The sequence below is a fragment of the Castanea sativa genome, chromosome 12 (genome assembly GCF_040712315.1).
Source record: "Castanea sativa cultivar Marrone di Chiusa Pesio chromosome 12, ASM4071231v1".
Classification (NCBI taxonomy): Eukaryota; Viridiplantae; Streptophyta; class Magnoliopsida; order Fagales; family Fagaceae; genus Castanea; species Castanea sativa.
Window position 1 is genome coordinate 44866505 of NC_134024.1, and position 18058 is coordinate 44884562.

At 40.0% G+C, this 18058-nt stretch overlaps 1 protein-coding gene and 1 long non-coding RNA gene across 3 annotated transcripts in view; one reads left to right on the top strand and one right to left on the bottom strand.

The window, feature by feature from the left end:
* LOC142620751 (callose synthase 1-like) overlaps positions 1-8327 on the top strand; it is a 65120-nt gene extending 56793 nt beyond the window's left edge. The window contains exon 26 of the mRNA XM_075794069.1: positions 7826-8327. Within this exon, the coding sequence (XP_075650184.1) occupies positions 7826-8074 (249 nt within the window). The 3' untranslated portion in view covers positions 8075-8327. The remainder of the gene's footprint in view (positions 1-7825) is intronic.
* LOC142619952 (uncharacterized) lies at positions 267-3252 on the bottom strand. Of its 2 annotated transcripts, XR_012841620.1 has the most exons (5): positions 2660-3252; positions 2448-2556; positions 1606-1647; positions 717-920; positions 267-523 (listed from the first exon to the last, which is right to left on the bottom strand). It is a non-coding gene; the product is annotated as an uncharacterized LOC142619952 (long non-coding RNA). The 2 variants fall into 2 exon arrangements; XR_012841619.1 differs by having other exon boundaries at positions 717-1647.
* Positions 8328-18058: the final 9731 nt, after the last annotated feature.

Sequence of the window (18058 nt, forward strand, 5' to 3'; positions counted from 1 at the left end):
TTTATTAAATCATATTTAGTGACGAATAATTTCGTCACTAAAACTATTTATCGGGTACATATAGTGACGAAAAAGTTCGTCACTAAAACTATTTTTAAGAAAATCCATGTACATATAATATGAAAATTTTCGTCACTAAAACCATTTCTTACAAAATTTTGTTACATTTAGTGACGAAATATTTCGTCACTAAAACTTATTTTCTGTTTTTATTTTTTTCATGGTTTTGATATTAACCTGTAACCTGTTTTTACATTACTAAAACCTCACATTTGAATAATACATTTATTTCAACAACGCATTTATAAAAAAAGATCCATACATTCCACAAGTAAAAAATAAAACAAGTATCTAATTCAAACTCCTTCCATACAATAATTGTTTTCAACATATAAAATAACTCAAGATGTTTTATAACAATACAAAAAGTGTAGTATAATATAATTAGAACTAACGGAAGATGTCCTCATATGTCTTCAAGTAATGCCAAAAGTAAATCTTCTTAAAACCACCAATAAGAAATCTGCACAAATATAAAACCAATACTACATTAAAATCATAAAGTAAAAACATTAATTATGTTAGAAGAAACATTTCTAACAATACATTAAGAGTAGTCACACCATGTAATATGGGTCAATTGCTAAAAGAAAATACAAACCAAAACATGTTTTAACTAAACAGGTTTATAAGGTTTTCTACTAAAATTTACTTACTTTGCTCAAGCTAAGCTTACAACTTTCAGAAAAAATCCAAAATTATTGCAAACAATGTGTATTTAACCTGCAAAAGAAAAGTTAAATTTATAAATACTTCAATCTTGAAAATGATCCTCATAATAAAAAGAAGCAAAGGCACTAGGCCAGGAGTGATCAATCACTAGTTTTTGCCAAAGGTACACTTACTGTCAAAATGCTTTCCTGCAGAAAGAGAAACAAAATTGAAAATTGAGGAGCACAAAAAATAATTTAAAATAACTAACTAAACCATAAAACAATAATCTAGCTTTATCAAAGTGAAGACCCAAAACTGAGACCCAAAAACATTTCACAACAATTTCAGGTAACCCAAAAAGGGTACCATCAAAGTCACCAAAATGTTAAAACAATCACCATTCCACAACCACAACCACCATTCCAGTTCACAAACAACAACAACACAGCCCTCATCCAAAACAATCTATACAAAATGAGAACGGTCTCTATTCAAACTTAGACAAACCGTCCCACCACAGAGAACAAATCTCAAACAGAAAATATTAACTAAATTTATTCAGTGTTTCAGCCATCAAACAGAATCATCCACTCTCCTAAGTCTAGTTCTTTCAATTTATCAGCTTAGTTAACACAGCTCCACCTTTTTAAAAACATAATTTCTTACCCAAACAAAAAGACAAATGAGAGTCCTTTAACTATCTAATTAACAATCTATCATAGTCATACATCTAAATTTCCCATGTTCACTCAAGAACCAAAGAGAGATTGGATTAAAAGTGATCCTAACTCCATAAGAATTTTTCCCACACTCTATTAAAAACAAAGTTCTTAAACCTCCCTCTATCAACAACACCATTCTTGACTTCCAATTTACTAGATTACATAATACCTTCTTCAGGGCTGATCAGACCTCCATAAATGTTCTATTTCTCTGCAATAAAAGATTTTTTATATATATATATATAATGAAAAAGAAAAAACAAAAACAAAACCCATTAGAGGAAACAAACAAAAACAAAACCCATTCAAACCCAACAAATCCCAACACTTCACGTGCTAATGTCACCACCAGTGCAAAATTCCAATTCCCCCCCCCCCCCCCCCCAACAAAAACAAAATCCCACAAAGGGCAAAAATTCCAAGCTTTCAATTAAAAACTTATCACACAATAAGTTGCTTAAAAATTATATCCAATTACAATAAGCAGAATTCATTAACAAAACCAGCCAAGATCATGATTCAAATTCAAACAAAACCCATATCTCTCTTCCCTCACAAAAAATAAGCTAACCATCATTTCCTATGATGTTAATACTGATCATCTTTTAGCTATCAAGTCAGTTCTTTTATATTTTAAATTAGATATGGGGTTAAAGAACTTAAAAAAATAAAAAATTAGGTCTGGAGTCCTTGTTTTGCTGCAGAAAATTAGAGCTTCTTTCTCTACTGAAAAGGGTTATTTTGTTGCAACCTTTAAGCTATCTTTGTGTGTCTTATCTGTTGAAATATACAGCCTAACATAAGTTTTTTCCCTTTTCATATGAAACTCCCTGTCAAGCATCATTTTATAGTTCAATGTCTTTGTCTTCAAGCACTTAAACTAGCAAATTGATAACAATTAAGCAACCAAACCCAAGTGTAGTCTTTAAGAAATGGGAGCCTATATATAGAGAAATCAATCAATACAACTATACAAGTGGCACAGTGCAGTACAATAGTATAAGAGAGTACCAAGGAATTTGTAGCAGCACAATAGTATAAGAATGAGCTTGGGGTTGATACTTCTTAATGTCAAGGTGGAAGATGAGAGACCAACTTCAGTCTTGGGTGAGCATAGAATCTGAAAAGTCCATCAAAATCAAGTGTTGCCAAATAGAACTTAAAGAATCAAGCAAAAAAAAAAAAAAAAAAACTGTAAAAAACAACAAAAGAGAAAAGCGTACAGATTGGGAGAGAAGCGTCGCCGGAGAATCATCGCGATTGGGAGAGAAGCTTCGCCGGAGAGTTGAATCGTCGCGATTGGGGTTGAATCGGCGACGGCGAGCTGAAGAGTCGCGACTGGGAGGAAGCGTCGCCGGAGAATCGTCGCGAACGGGGTTGAATCGGCGACGGCAAGCTGAATCGTCTCGTCGCGAATGGGGTTGAATCGGCGACGGCGAGCTGAATCGTCTCGTCGCGAATGGGGTTGAATCGGCGACGGCGAGCTGAAGAGAACCGTCGCGATTGGGGTTGAATCGGCGACGGCGAGATGAAGAGAACCGTCGCGATTGGGGTTGAATCGGCGACGGCGAGCTGAAGAGAACCGTCGCGATTGGGGTTGAATCAGCGACGGTGAGCTAAAGAGAATCGTGCCGTCGCGATTGGAAGCGTGCCGTCGCCGAATGGAAGCGCCGTTGTCGCCAAATGGAAGCGTCGCCGTTGCCGACAGGAAGCGTCACCGTCATCAACAGGAACCGTCGCCGATTGTATTTGTATTTGGTATTTGATCTAAAGGTTTTGGTATTTGGTCTGAAGGTTTGTGTGGGAGCTGAAATAAAAGAGAGAAATGACAATGAGGAAAGGGTTAAGGTACCTTGTACACTTAGGCTTTTAGCGACGAACCTTTTCAGTCGCTAATGCCTATTTTGTCGTCGCTAAAAATATCAGGTTTTTATGTTTTTAGTGGCGAATGTCAATTTCGTCACTATAGAACCAAGGCTTTGTTAAGGTTTTTAGAGACGAAATTCATATTTCGTCACTAAAGCATACTTTTTGTGACGAATTGTGATTTCGTCACTAAAAACATGTAGGTGCAAAACCTATAGTGACGAAATATTTCGTCACTATAGTTTCATTAAATTCGCGCCAAAGTTTCACTCTCCTTGCGCCCATTTTTCAGTATCACACAGCTAGACGAAATTTATTTTTCGTCACTAAATGTTATAATTTTTTTCACCATTAGTGACGAAATGAATATTTCGTCACTAAAGCTGTATTTTTAGCGACGAAAAATATTTCCTCACTAATTTTCGTCACTAAAAATACATTTTGTTGTAGTGAATCTCCGTTAAGAGAAAGAATGTGACTACTTCAAGGAAGCCACAATCTCCGTAAGAAAATGAGAAAGACTTGGAGAGAATTAAAGAAATAAGGAAACAATTTACTAATCATCATATATGATTATAGTGCCCTATTTATTCACTTCTTCAACATAGACTACATCTTGTGCACTTTGAAATGGGCTAAGTTTCCCTCCATCAAGAAGAGACGTACATGCCACTTGTTATCGTAATTGTTGCACAAATCCTTCTTACATATTTCTTCTATTTGAGCTGGAGAGATCTTTTGGATGGTTAATTATCTTGGGACTCTGCTCAGTGACTGGCCATTTTTGGGCGGGAAGGCAAGGATGGAAGGTAAGGATGGAAGGTTTCCCTTGGTCATGCATAGGTTTGAGAGTCTTCTTGCTGACTATGATGTACTCCTCTTCTATCTTTGCGACTCCAAAGAGTAAGGAAGTGCTGAGGATTCTTAAGGGAAGCCTTATTTTGTCTTTAAAGCCACTAAGAAAGAAACTAAACTTGTGCCTTTTGGATAGCCCTTGATTCAATTAGACAAGGCCTCGAATTCTTTTTTATATGAAAAGACCAATGAAACTTGCCTTAGTTTGGTAAGACTCTTTATCAAATCATCGTACGCCATCAAACCAAACCTAACTTCCAAGGCTTTAGTGAAGCTGACCCATGTCGTCAAAGATTCTCCCGTGTCTTGATAACAAATGATGGGTTCTCCTTCCATGTAGTAAAGAGGACCATGGAATTCTTTCTTGAAGGGGATTTTGGTAATTAAAATTGGATAGCCTTGCAAGTCCCATCGAAGAATCCTTAGCAACCCAAGAAAAATACTTTGCAACATTTGTGTTGCACACACTCATACAATCCATTCCGTATAATTTGAAGTATCACAATTTCCTCCATTTAAATTCTTAACAACCTCGTTAGGGACCATGTTTGTTGCAATGCCCAAGTCACATGATGCTATCAAGTTAGCTATGATGCAACTAGTAACAATCTAAGGAAAAATGTTAGTCATATCAGCACTATACCCTAAAAGGACTAGTGTAGCCACGTAAGGCATCTACACTACACCCAAAAGGACTAGTCTAGTCACAAATAAGGTATCATACAGTTGTTTATAAAATATCCCAATCAACCAAATACATGCCCAATATAGGACTCAAGACACACTCCTTCACAACACATGCTCAACTAATTCAATTTAAGATCCAATCAATTTGGGGAATCACACTCTTCCCCACTTGAATCCATGACACCCTCGTTAGATCTCAAGTTGTGGTGTAGTGTCTCTAAACCCAAACAGGGTTACCAAGTTGGCTCTTATACCATATGTTATGACTCAAGGAAAAACACTAGTCACATCTGCATTATATCCCACTTTGATGACTAGTAAAGTTACAATTAAGGCTCTTCTTAATCACTAATTACTTAAGATCCACCTATTTAATACTCAATGTGTGACTCAATACTCACTCACACAACTTACAGTCATACAATCCAAACCAATTATATAAATACGCATATAATTTAAGGTATTGCATTCTTCCCCACTTAAATTCCTAATGTCCTTAACAGGGCCCATGTTGTGCTCCAGTGATTCTGAGCTACAAGGAATTACCAAGTTGGCTCTAATATCATTAGTAATGACCCAAGGAAAAATTTAAGCTTCTTTTAGTTGTTTATAAAGCCCAAATTGACCAAAACATGCCCATTGTGGGACTTAGCACACATGCTCACACAACATACACTTTAACTAATTCAGTTCAATATCCTATCAATTTGGGAAATCACATCTTTACCTCGAAATTTAGGAAATTTGAGCTTCATGAGCTTTAGGACTTAGAGCACAGACCTATTGGCCATATGTTATGTTGCTTCATATCTTGGATTCCACAATTTCCTTCAAAGATGTGCAATAGCGGAAGCTCTAACATCAATTATTGTGATTTGGGGCTAGCGAAAGCACATTCACACTAACAAGAAAATAAAACATCCATAAGAAACAACAATATTTAATGTGATTTAGCCAACTCCATGCCTACGTTCATGGGTAATGCAAACAAAAATATCCACTATCAACGATATGGATTACAACAACATATTAATCAACACTCATAACTCATACAAACAACACTCACAAAACCTCACCAACATAAACCCACAAACCCAAAGCCCCAAACACCCAATAACTCTCTTACACTAACAAAACAAACAACTCTCAACACACAACCATGGGTAATTTTTAACCCCAAATAATTTACCAACTACTTTTCAAATACCCACTATGTTCTTTTACGAGTTTTCACCTCTTCCCACATAGGAGGAACCTTGGGGAAAAACCATCAAACCCTTTGCAACAATGCATATTTATAAAATTTCAAACTTATTCCTTAGTGAACAAGGAATAAAAATTACTTCTTCAATAAGTAATATTTTTCTTTCTGTGACAAAGAGAATCCTTGTCTTCCACACTAAGGAAAAACCTTTCCTTCTATGCCAAGGAAACTCAAACCAAAACTAATTAAAAATTTGATGCAATATTCGATAGATCTCCACATTGACTCAAATTTCATCAACCAATATTCATTCTTCATTGAAGGAACTCCACCTTAATCCAAGCAAGTTTTCCTTGAACAATCTGATCATTGATTCCACATCTAAAAACAAACTTATGTGTACATCTACCTTGAACCAATGTCAAATTTGCACTAGATATGATCTTCTCTTGAACTTCACCAAGATCTAACCTTGAGCTCTAATACCAATTGTTGTGCAACAACAAAGGCTCTAACATCAATTATTGTGATTTAGGGCTAGCGAAAGCGTATTCACATGAACAAGAAAATAAAACATTCACAAGAGACAACAATATTTAATGTGGTCCAGCCAACTCCATACCTACGTCCACAGGCAACGCCAACAAAAATAGCTACTATCAACGATATAGATTACAACAACATATTAAAAGACAACTAAAGATGCTCTAATATGGTTTGTGATGCAGGAGCATCTACAAGGCTGCAAGTTGTTAGTTGTGCAACAGCCAATGAGACTCACCTGTAACTAATTAGATAAGAAGTTAGCTAGTTAACATAGCTTAGACCAATAGGAATTAGGTTGGTCCGAACCAATCAAGTGGCTGCTAAGTCAAAACAATATGTATAAATATCAATTGGTATCCTATTTATAACTGGTTTTGATATATGATACAACCCTTAAGAGCTTTTCTTTGAGAACTTTTGTGTTCTTTTTAGATATGTCTAACCACCTATCAATTTGTACTAAGAAAATAACATCCCATTTAGTTCTATATATACAATCCATCACACTTCCTTGCCTCAATTAAGGGAATCTTGATGTTTCAAGTAGGTTCTTGAATTAAGAGTGCTTGGGTGTTTCAGGATCATAGGATTTTGAGTATTTCAAGTGGTTCCTAATGAGAGAGAGAGAGAGAGAGAGAGAGAGAGAGAGAATTCATAAATATTCATTTATGACTAGTACTTGATTACAATGTCCTATTTGTACACTTCATGTCCGATTCTCATTGTCTATTACATGATTTATTTCTTTTGGATCTTGTTTATCTAAGTGTTTTTTTTTTTTTTTTGAGAAACAAACGCAGACCTTTGACCTTCCCTTAAAAGTTAAAAATTACCATGGTTTTTTAGTAGTGTTTGTGATGTATCTTTATATTAAGGAAAATGTTACTATGGTTTAAGAGATATTTTTAGAAACATTTTATTAAAAGAATGATAAAACAATAAATGTTGTTAACAGCTTTTTATATTTCTCATAAAAATAAAGTCAAAATTTTCCTTTTATATTTCATTAATAATTGCCCTTATGGCATCCATTAACATGACTCTTATATTAAAACCCATTGCTTATCTAATTAATTCGACATGTGCTTCAATAAATTTCCATGTGTTCAATGTGTTACATGTACAATGTCTAACTAATTCCTAACTATTTGGACATCTGCTCTAATCAATTACAACATGTGTTTCAACTCCAAGTCAAGCTTTTCATTTGTTGATGTTTTGTTTGATTTAGATTGCAAAAGCTTGTAAGCCATTAATTGTACGAGCTGGATTTTGGGGATCAGTCAGGGAACTTGCTCGTGGCTATGAATCAAACATGGGCTTGCTTCTACTCACTCCAGTTACACTCTTGTCTTGGTTACCGTTTATTTCAGATATCCAAACACGAATACTCTTCAACCAAGCACTCAACAGAGGTATACAGATTTCACATATTCTCGGTGGACATAGGAAGGAGCGCTCTTCCAAAAATAAAGACTAAATGCATTCCCAGCAACAGACTTATTGGTTTAGAAATCTCCTCGGTGTTTTACCCTGCCATATCATCTTTGAGAAACCATTTCGTTGATGTGTTTGTATAAATGCCCCACTCGATTGGTAGATGTGATCACGTAAATGTCCCTTTAATGTGCATTTGGGAAAAAACTTTTAATTTTTAACTATTTATGTTCTTAACTTTTTGTCTCAGATATTTTTTATTTTAAATAAATTATATTTTTGCTTTATAAAAATAAACCAACAAGTTATGTATCTTATGATAAAGGCCGTGTAAATACGTTACTGGAATCTACGGAATACCAAAACGAAATTTTAAGCTAAATTTAAGAATTTGAAGCTTTTGAGTAAGGGTGATCATAAACCTTGTCAAATTGGCCCACCGACTGAGTGTGTTCAACAGAATGGTCCCAAGCAAGTTTTAAATAATTGAGTCCATTGAAATAGGGTATTTATCTAAAGCTGAATGTTTTTAGATATAGATTAAAGTGTAAAAATACACCCTGAAACTTGGGATCATTTTGATTTTTTCCCTAATGTATAAAAATTTTGATTCGTTTCGCTAATATTAGGGGTTTATTTTGATTGGTAGCCCTATGTTAATGTCAGTGTTGATGTGTCTGTTAAGTGACATTTAAGCCTGTCACATGTGCTAATTAATCCAATTAAATCAAGCCATGTGGATTTACTATTACATGTAATTAAGTAACTTTAAAAAAAATGAAAATATAAAATAAATACTCTAAATTTTAAAAATTAGATAAATAAAAACAAACGTAGACAACCTTTAGATATGAGTGATAGCGTTAGCATTTTTCTTTAGATACAGAAGACTATGCCCAAGAGTTTGTGAGCAAAATTCTTACTAAGTTGCTCCTGATGGTAGATGTCAAAGCCCAACCACCCCCACAAAGAGTCTTTAGCAATTGTTAAAAGCATAGTCCTACGTGCTACATGGTAATTCATATTGTAAAATTCTCAGGTGAATTGGTCTATACACTCTTCTTGAGCTAGTTAACTTTACGAAGTTTGAAAAACTTGGCTTTTCTATTGTTTTACCTTTTTCAACACTTTTAAGTAATATATAATTAGGTTTCTATATGGAGAAGTTGTGAGTTGTGAGTTGTGACAAGTGAAAGGCACTTCTAAGTTGAAAGACAATTTTTTTTAGACTTTCTTAATAAATCTTCCTAATTCTAGGATTCAGAAACTTTAAACTAATCATTTCGTCCCAGTAAATTAGAGAAACAACACTGATTCCAAACGGGTGTTTCTCTTTTAAATGTCTTTTTCCGACCGGACTGTGTCTCAAAAATAAGAAAATTTCAACCAGGCCCTGCAAAATTACCCAGGATTTTTCAATTCAAGAAGGATTCGAACCAAATCCATCAGCAATTTTACAAAAAATTTCTTAAAAATTAGGAGAACTCTATTCAAAATCATTAAATTAAAAAAACCGGAACTTAAGTTTGATCATTACAAATCAATTCAAACCAAAAATCTGACTAAAATCATCAAAAATACCTACATTCTAAGAAGCATAGACACTCCAATCCATGTCATGCACTGAAAACTTACTCCAATCCGTATCAAACACCAGAAACTTCTGCATCCGGAATTTAATTAGAGTTTGGTATTTCTCCAAATTAGCCCGTCGCTCTTGATCATTGTGATTCAATTATGCAAACCACAAACAAAAGTTCAAATATAGAGGGATTGGCACTTGGAATAAATATGCGATCTCCACTTTTCTATTAAGAAAGATTTTTGGAAAATAGCTTCTTGCCATACTAACTGAGACAGACAGCAAAAGAGGGAATTAAAAGGTGATAATCTCTATATCGGTGAGCATATGCTAATGCAACTAGCTTACTTATAACACCAAAAAGACTAGCCCACCTAAATCAAGTTAATACCTACTCACAAAACAACAGTGAGAGAATTAACTCTTACATCCTCTGCAACTCAAAGCACGCACAAAAGAGGATCAATGTATATCTGTCTGTGTGTAGTACTAAAATGCTCAGTTTCTCAGAGAAAAGAGGTACTGACATCGCAATCTTTAATAGTCGGAATAGAGGTACAGAACTACAGAGATTGCAATCTTTAGGAGGTGGAAACAAATGTGCGAGATCTGGAAGACAGCATGGAAAAGAGGTCATTCCAAGCTTCAATAGTCGGAAACAGATTCACATGCTCAGGTTCAGGATAAAGGCGGCGGAAAGTGACATGGGGGATTTGTTCTTTTTATACAAACGGGGATTTGTAAAAGTGTTCTTTCATAGTGACTCCTTGAAGGTTTCCAAGGCATCACCAAGATTTATAAAGCCAATATGAGCACAGAAACCGTCATTGAACATCTTTGTTTTCATTTTATTTAGCTCGCAAAATTTACCATAAATACTGATAAGATCAGCTTAGTAGGCAAACAGGATCCTGGTCCAAATGTCGCAAAAAGCACTGCAGCAGAAGCTTCCCCCTCCTCATTCTCCTTATCACTTGTCTTCATATCAGATACAGATGTTCAAGCACCTTGGTCTTTTTACTCGGGCTTTTTTTAACTTCGCATCTGGTATTTCAGCAGCTTTCTTTGGCTTAGCCTGATTTGAGTTTGACTCCAGTTCGCGGCTCTTCTACTTCTCTGTCTTTCTTCTTTTGCACCCCAATATACTTGCTCTTCTTCTTCTTCTTCCTTTTTGTTGACACAGGTTCATCATTAGTTACCACTTTGTCCTTTCTCTTGGTCCTTGTTACAGAAGTTGCCTCAATACCCAAATGAGCATTAGACTGCCAGTACCTTTCCTTTTCTTCCACCCAGATGATGATGCCAATTTGCCTAAGTTTGTCTCTTCTTTTTCAGCCACACCTCCATCCTTATTATCTTTTTCCTGAGTATCCATGCTCCCTTCTTCCATCTCCATCTCCATCTCCTTGTTCACACCCATATCCTCAATTGGAACCTCAATGGTCCCAATTTCCCCATCTGGTCTTCCCCATTTGCACTCAAAAGACAAGAGAACCATTCTCTTCAACTCCCCCCAAGTTTCTCCCCCAAATCCCTTCTCTCTCCCACACCTTTCTCTGACATTCCACCAACAACTGACACACCATCACCACCACTAGCCATTCCCTCACTCCTGAAGTTTCCATAAATTGCATGCAAATAATACCTATAAATGACAATTAATTACACCTTAAAAATGTAGGCTCACATGATGCATGCAACTTATATAAACTCAAAATCTTTAAATAATCCTTGTCTAACAAAAAAACACTGGCGCAAGCCAGACAACCAGACAGCAGAGCAAGCTCTGCATCATTCTGTACAGCATATTGCAGCTTTAGCTACAACCTCCATATACAACACAAAGACTGATACCGTTATAACAAAAGAGAACCCAAATTACAGCAAAATTCCCTGTATAAAATACTCCTCTAAGACTATTAATCAAATACTCCTCTAATCAAATTAAGAAACTCATCACACAGTGCACCTACTTATAGCTTCACTTTAATTACACCATATGAAACAACAAGAAAAAAAAAATCCCGGTTATATACATGTGGGGAGTAAAAAGACCCTGATGGGAATGTGGGTCTTCGGGCCATGCTAAAGAAGGCCGACTTGCTCTTGAGTTTAGAATTTGTTAGTACTACGGGTCGGCCCATACGCCGAAGATCCGAGGATCCAGCCGAGGGTGAATTTCTCCTCGGACGGACACTGGAGAACCAGGGACTTCATGGTAAAGGTTAGGGAATGACACGGCCAAGACCAATGGTTAAAAGGGGTGAACCCTTGAATGTCCTGGAAGCACCGATGTTAGGGAAATACCAAAGATAAAGGCTGCCACCTCCACATTAAAGACCCTGCACCTACTACCCTGGCCGCATTAATGGGGAAGTGACACCTGAACAGTGGAAGGGAAACTTCTGGTTACTATTCAAAGGCACTGAGAAAAGAAATATCTAGGCTAAGGGGGAGTTGGGGCAACACGTGTACAAAGTATCAAAAAGATGAGTATTTAAGGAGCAACCTAGAACGGGAAGAGGGATTCCCTTTTTTGTAATCTAAAGAAAAAAAGAAAAAAGAAAAAAAGATAATATAAGAACAGCTCTCGGCTTGCGTCCGAGCAGGTTGATTTACAATATTCCTTGTTGTTTTCAAGTGTTAGCAATCTTTGACTTGTCATTTAATCCTTAGTCACTTCTAACCTGGGTTTCAAGCCCACACTCTACAAATTCATATTGTTTAAGGCTCATTGGGCCTGAGCCCGTAACGCTTGTTCTTGGGGCGAGGTGCAATTGTGCGCTTACAATTGGCGCCGTCTGTGGGACATCTAGTCTAGAAAAGGTAGGGATATTATGGCAGGCTTAGGCTCTTACCATGCGAGGTCACGGGGATCACAACCGGAGGACCATTTCGAGCGTCTTGAACATCGAAGGGATCGTGAGGGAAGCGTCCACACAGAGTACCCAGGCGCCAGCCATACTCATGGTGGGGGTAGCACCACTCACGAGGAGGGTTCTAAATCCATGCAGAAGGAAATTAATCGTTTGAAGAGGAAGTTACGCTGTGCTAAACGCAGGTTTTCACCGTCCTCGTCTAATCCTTCCTCTGACGAGGATAGGGGAGATGGCTACAGCTCGAGGTCGCGCTCCCCCACCAGTGCAACGTCCTCCGGTGAGGAAGACGACCAGCCAACTCGCAGACGTAAGAAGCTTCATTCTAGGGGCTTAGGCAACGACGCTATGAGTAGGGCGTTGCACCAACTCTCTAAGTCTCCATTCACACGAAGGATTGAAAAAGGAAGGCTTCTCAGGAGGTTTACCCAGCCCACCTTTACCATCTACAATGGCCGGACTGATCCGGTGGAGCACGCGAGCCACTTCAACCAGAGGATGGCAATGCACTCTCACAACGAGACTCTGATGTGTAAAGTTTTTCCCTCCAGCTTGGGACCTGTGGCTATGAGATGGTTTAACGGTCTCAAATCGGGGTCTATGGGCTCATTCGGGGAGCTAACTAGGGCATTCGCTTCGCGGTTCATTACGTGTAGCAGAGTACCTTGGCCATTGGACTCGCTGTTATCCATGACCATGAGGGAAGGGGAGACGTTGAAAGCATACTCCGATCGTTATTGGGAGATGTTTAACGAAATAGATGGTGACTTTGATGAGGTGGCGCTTAATACCTTTAAGGTAGGCCTCCCTCCTGATCACGACCTAAGAAAGTCTTTGACTAAAAAGCCTGTTCGCAGTGTGCGTCGCCTCATGGACCGTATTGACGAGTATAAGAGAGTGGAGGAAGACCAACAGCAAGGAAAGGGAAAGGAGAAGGTTATCCCGCAGGAGAGAAGGGATTTCAGGTCGGACAGATACCACAATAACAGGCCGAGGAGAGATTACGTTGGACAGTCCGCCTCGGCAGCACCTCGGAGCCGTGAACAACGTATTCGGGAACCGGTACATCGAGCTGTGGGAGAAAGTTCGTAAGGAACCCTTCTTTAAATGGCACGATAAGATGGCGAGGAGACTGCGAAGAGGAATCATAACCTCTTTTGCCAGGTACCACCGGGATGTGGGCCACACTACCGAGAGCGTCGAACCTTGTGGAACCATCTAGAGCAGCTCGTGGTGAGGGAAAGTTAAAGCAACACTTGTGTCGGCTGTGGCGGAGTCGGTCAAGTTGGCTCGAACAACCGAGAGGAACAATTCATCTCGGCCGGCATTAGGAACAATTAATGTTATCTTCGGCACTGGTAGGACCGGCTCGGGTCCCACTAGGGTGATGGCGGTTCCCATCCTCGGGTTGAGGATGTGGGTAGCGGCCGAAGAGGTTGAAGGGCACTTTGCCCGTCCTAGGTTTCTCCGATGAGGATAAGGTAGGGACTATCCAGCCCCATGACGATGCTCTTGTGGTCACCCTCAGGATAGGGAACTATGATGTGAGAAAGGTGATGATAGACCAGGGCAGCGGTGCAGATATCATGTACCTTGATCTATTCAAGGGGTTAAGGTTGAAGTTGGAAGATCTTACTCCTTATGATTCGCCGCTCATAAGTTTTGAAGGGAGAGCCGTTGTGCCGAAGGGACAGATTCGTTTGCCCGTTCAATCCGGCTCAGAAACGGTTGAGGTGGACTTTATTGTGGTTGACGCGTACTCTCCATATACAGCCATCCTTGCCAGGCCATGGCTGCACGCTCTTGGAGCTGTCTCCTCTACCTTGCATGTTAAAGTTAAATTTCCCTCAAGGGAATGTGTTGAAGAGGTCCTCGGCAGTCAATCGGTGGCCAGGCAATGCATATCGGCTGCTGTCCTTCATCAGACGAAGGCCGAATCTTCGGCTCTGATCACCAAAGGTTTATAGCAATTAACTGCTCCCGGTTCATCTGGGATGGCGACAGAGGAGGAGACATATTGTGAGGAGTTAGAGAAATTTCCAGTAGCCGATGACCCAGAGATATTCTTCCAAGTCGGTGTACTTTTGCCACACCAAGAGAATGTTGAATTGTTAGAATTCTTGAAGGACAATGTTGATGTTTTTGCGTGGGATCCTTATGAAGCTCCAGGCGTTGATCCGAGCTTCATTTGTCATCACTTAAATGTCAACCCAGCTATCGTTCCGAGAAGGCAGCCACCTCGGCGATCTTCTAGGGAACATTCCGAGGCTGTGAAGGAAGAGGTTCTTAAACTTAAAAGGGCTGGTGCTATCGAAGAGGTTTTCTACCCTGAGTGGTTGGCCCATACGGTTGTTGTCAAAAAGAAGAATGGAACGTGGAGGGTATGTGTGGACTTCACTGATCTGAACAAGGCCTGTCCTAAAGATTCGTTCCCAATGCCACGTATTGATCAATTGGTGGATGCCACTGTCGGACATCCTCGGATGAGTTTTTTGGACGCCTTCCAGGGTTACCACCAGATTCCCTTGGCATTAGAGGATCAGGAGAAGACTGCCTTTATTACACCGACGGGGAATTATCATTATAAGGTCATGCCATTCGGCTTGAAGAATGTCGGGGCTACCTATCAAAGGATGATGACCAGAATGTTCGAACAGCAAATGGGGAAAACCATTGAAGTATATGTCGACGATATGGTGGTGAAAAGCAAAACAATACCCTCACACGTGAAAGATTTGGCCGACACTTTTCAGATACTGAGAAAGTACAAGTTGCGCCTCAACGCCTCAAAGTGCTCTTTCGGCGTGGGGTCTGGAAAATTTCTGGGATACATGATTACTCATAGAGGCATAGAGGTAAATCCGGTGCAGGTCAAGGCTATTCAGGACTTGCAGCCTCCTCGGAACCCAAAAGAGATTCAAAAGTTAACGGGAATGATTGCCGCCCTGAATAGGTTCATATCTCGGTCAGCTGACCGGTGTCGTCCTTTCTTCCAACTGTTGAATAAGTGGAAAGGGTTTCGATGGACCAAGGACTGCGAATTAGCTTTTCAACAGCTCAAGCAGTATCTATCTCGGCCACTCATTCTGTCTCGTCCGAAGGCACATGAGATTTTGTTTGCTTATCTGGCAGTGGCCGTCCACGCGGTCAGCCTGGTCCTGATAAGAGATGATAACGGGGTGCAAAGACCGGTATATTATGTTAGTAAGTCTTTAGGTGATGTCGAGGTGCGTTATCAACCCTTAGAGAAAGCGCTCCTGGCCGTGGTTCATGCCACGCGAAAGCTTCCCCATTATTTTCTGTCTCACACAGTGGTTGTTTTGACTCAATTGCCCCTTAAGGTAGTGCTGCGTAGCGCCGACTACTCAGGAAGGATAGCAAAGTGGGGGACCATCCTGGGGGCTTTTGATGTTAAGTACAAGCCTCGCACCTCGGTGAAGGGCCAGGTCCTTGCTGACTTGGTGGCAGGGTTTACTGAACCATTGCTAGAAGAAGCTCTGAAGGAAGCACACATGGATGCAAAATCAGTTGGAGTGATCACGGCCGCAGTGCCCTCGGTCTGGAAAGTGTATGTGGATGGGGCTGCTAATCAGAGAGGGTCTGGTATTGGACTTGTTCTAATGTCCCCTGAAGGAATTGTCTTTGAAAAATCTTTAAGATTGGCCTTCTCGACTACTAACAATGAGGCCGAGTACGAAACAGTCTTGGTAGGTATGCAGATGGTACGTAAGATGGATGGAAAGGAAGTCCATGTCTTCTCGGACTCTCAACTGGTGGTCGGCCAGGTCATGGGGACCATGGAGGCTAGAGACCCCAAAATGCAGGAATATTTGGCCGAGATTAAGCGCCAGCAACCTGAATTTGACTCCTTCGCCTTAACTCATATCTCTCGGAGCGGAAACACCCATGCAGACTCCTTAGCTATGCTGGCAACTACCTCGGCTCAAGGCTTACCTAGGGTTATCCTCGTTGAGGATTTACTAGAACCCTCTGTTGTCATTACCAACGCACCTCGCATCCATCTAATAAGGCCTGGACCTAGTTGGATTGACCCGGTCATATCTTTTCTTAGGAATGATGTCCTTCCTGAGGACAAATCTAAAGCAGATAAGATACGCCGAAAGGCGCCGCGTTTCTGGTTGTCCGAGGGACCGTAGCCGTACAAACGATCCTTTTCGGGACCGTACTTGTTGTGTGTACACCCCGACTCAACGGAAGGGCTTCGGAAGAAGCCGCATGAAGAGATTTGTGGCAGCCACCTTTGGGGAAGATCCTTAGCCCACGAGCTCGACTCGGGGTTATTGGTGGCCCAATATGCAAAGGAAGGCTCAAGACTATGCCAGGAAATGCGATCAATGTTAGAGGTTTGCCCCTAATATTCATCAACCTGGAGGAGTTCTTAACCCCCTTTCCAGTCCTTGGCCCTTCGCACAGTGGGGACTAGACATAGTTGGGCCATTCCCGAGGGCAACAGGTAACAAAAGATGGCTCCTCGTGGGAACAGACTATTTTACTAAATGGGTTGAGGCCGAGCCCTTAGCAAACATTAGAGATGTTGACTCCAAGAAGTTTGTCTGGAAAAATATCGTCACTAGATTCGGTATACCACACACACTCATCTCAGACAATGGTGTTCAGTTCGATAGTAAGGCTTTTAGAAAGTATTGTGGTGACATGGGTATCATAAATAGATATTCCACTCCAGTTTATCCTCAAGGAAATGGGCAAGCCGAGGCCGTTAACAAGGTCATTGTTAGTGGGCTGAAGAAAAGGTTGGACGATGCGAAAGGCAAATGGGTAGAAGAGCTCCCTCATGTTCTGTGGACGTATCGGACCACACCGCGCAGGTCCACTGGAGAAACGCCATTCTCTATGACTTATGGGGCTGAGGCGGTGATACATTTGGAATACGGTTTTCCTACCCTAAAGACAAGCTCTTTTAGCCCGGAGAACAACGATGGACTCCTGGAGAAAGGTCTTGATTTACTTGAGGAACGACGCGAGGCAGCTATGGTTCAAATGGCTTACTATCAACAAAAGCTAAAACGAGGATATGATGCCCACGTGAGGCTAAGGCCACTTGCACCTGGTGATCTTGTGCTAAGAAAAGTTGTTGGCACCTCTAAAAACCCAGCCTGGGGTAAGCTAGGACCCAACTGGGAAGACCCCTATCGCATTGTGTCAGTAGCGGGCATAGGGTCGTATCGGCTAGCTGACCTGGACGAACGAATTGTACCACGACCATGGAATGTAAATAACCTTAGAAGATATTATTATTAATAGAATATGCTTTTGTCAGTTAATATTTCAAAGTTATGAGTACCTCTGATGCTTGCAGCAGTTATCCTTAAGAATCAAACAGAAACTTGGTTAAATGCAGTCCTCGGACCACAAACCTTGTGGAAATTGATGTCTTGTCATTTGTTAAACAGAACCTTTGTTATGCCGGGTCTTTGGACCTCCTACTTTGGAGAAATTAACATTTGAAGTTACTGTTCTTAAGAATCAAACAGAAACTTGGTTAAGTGCAGTCCTCGGACCACAAACCTTGTAGAAATTGATGTCTTGT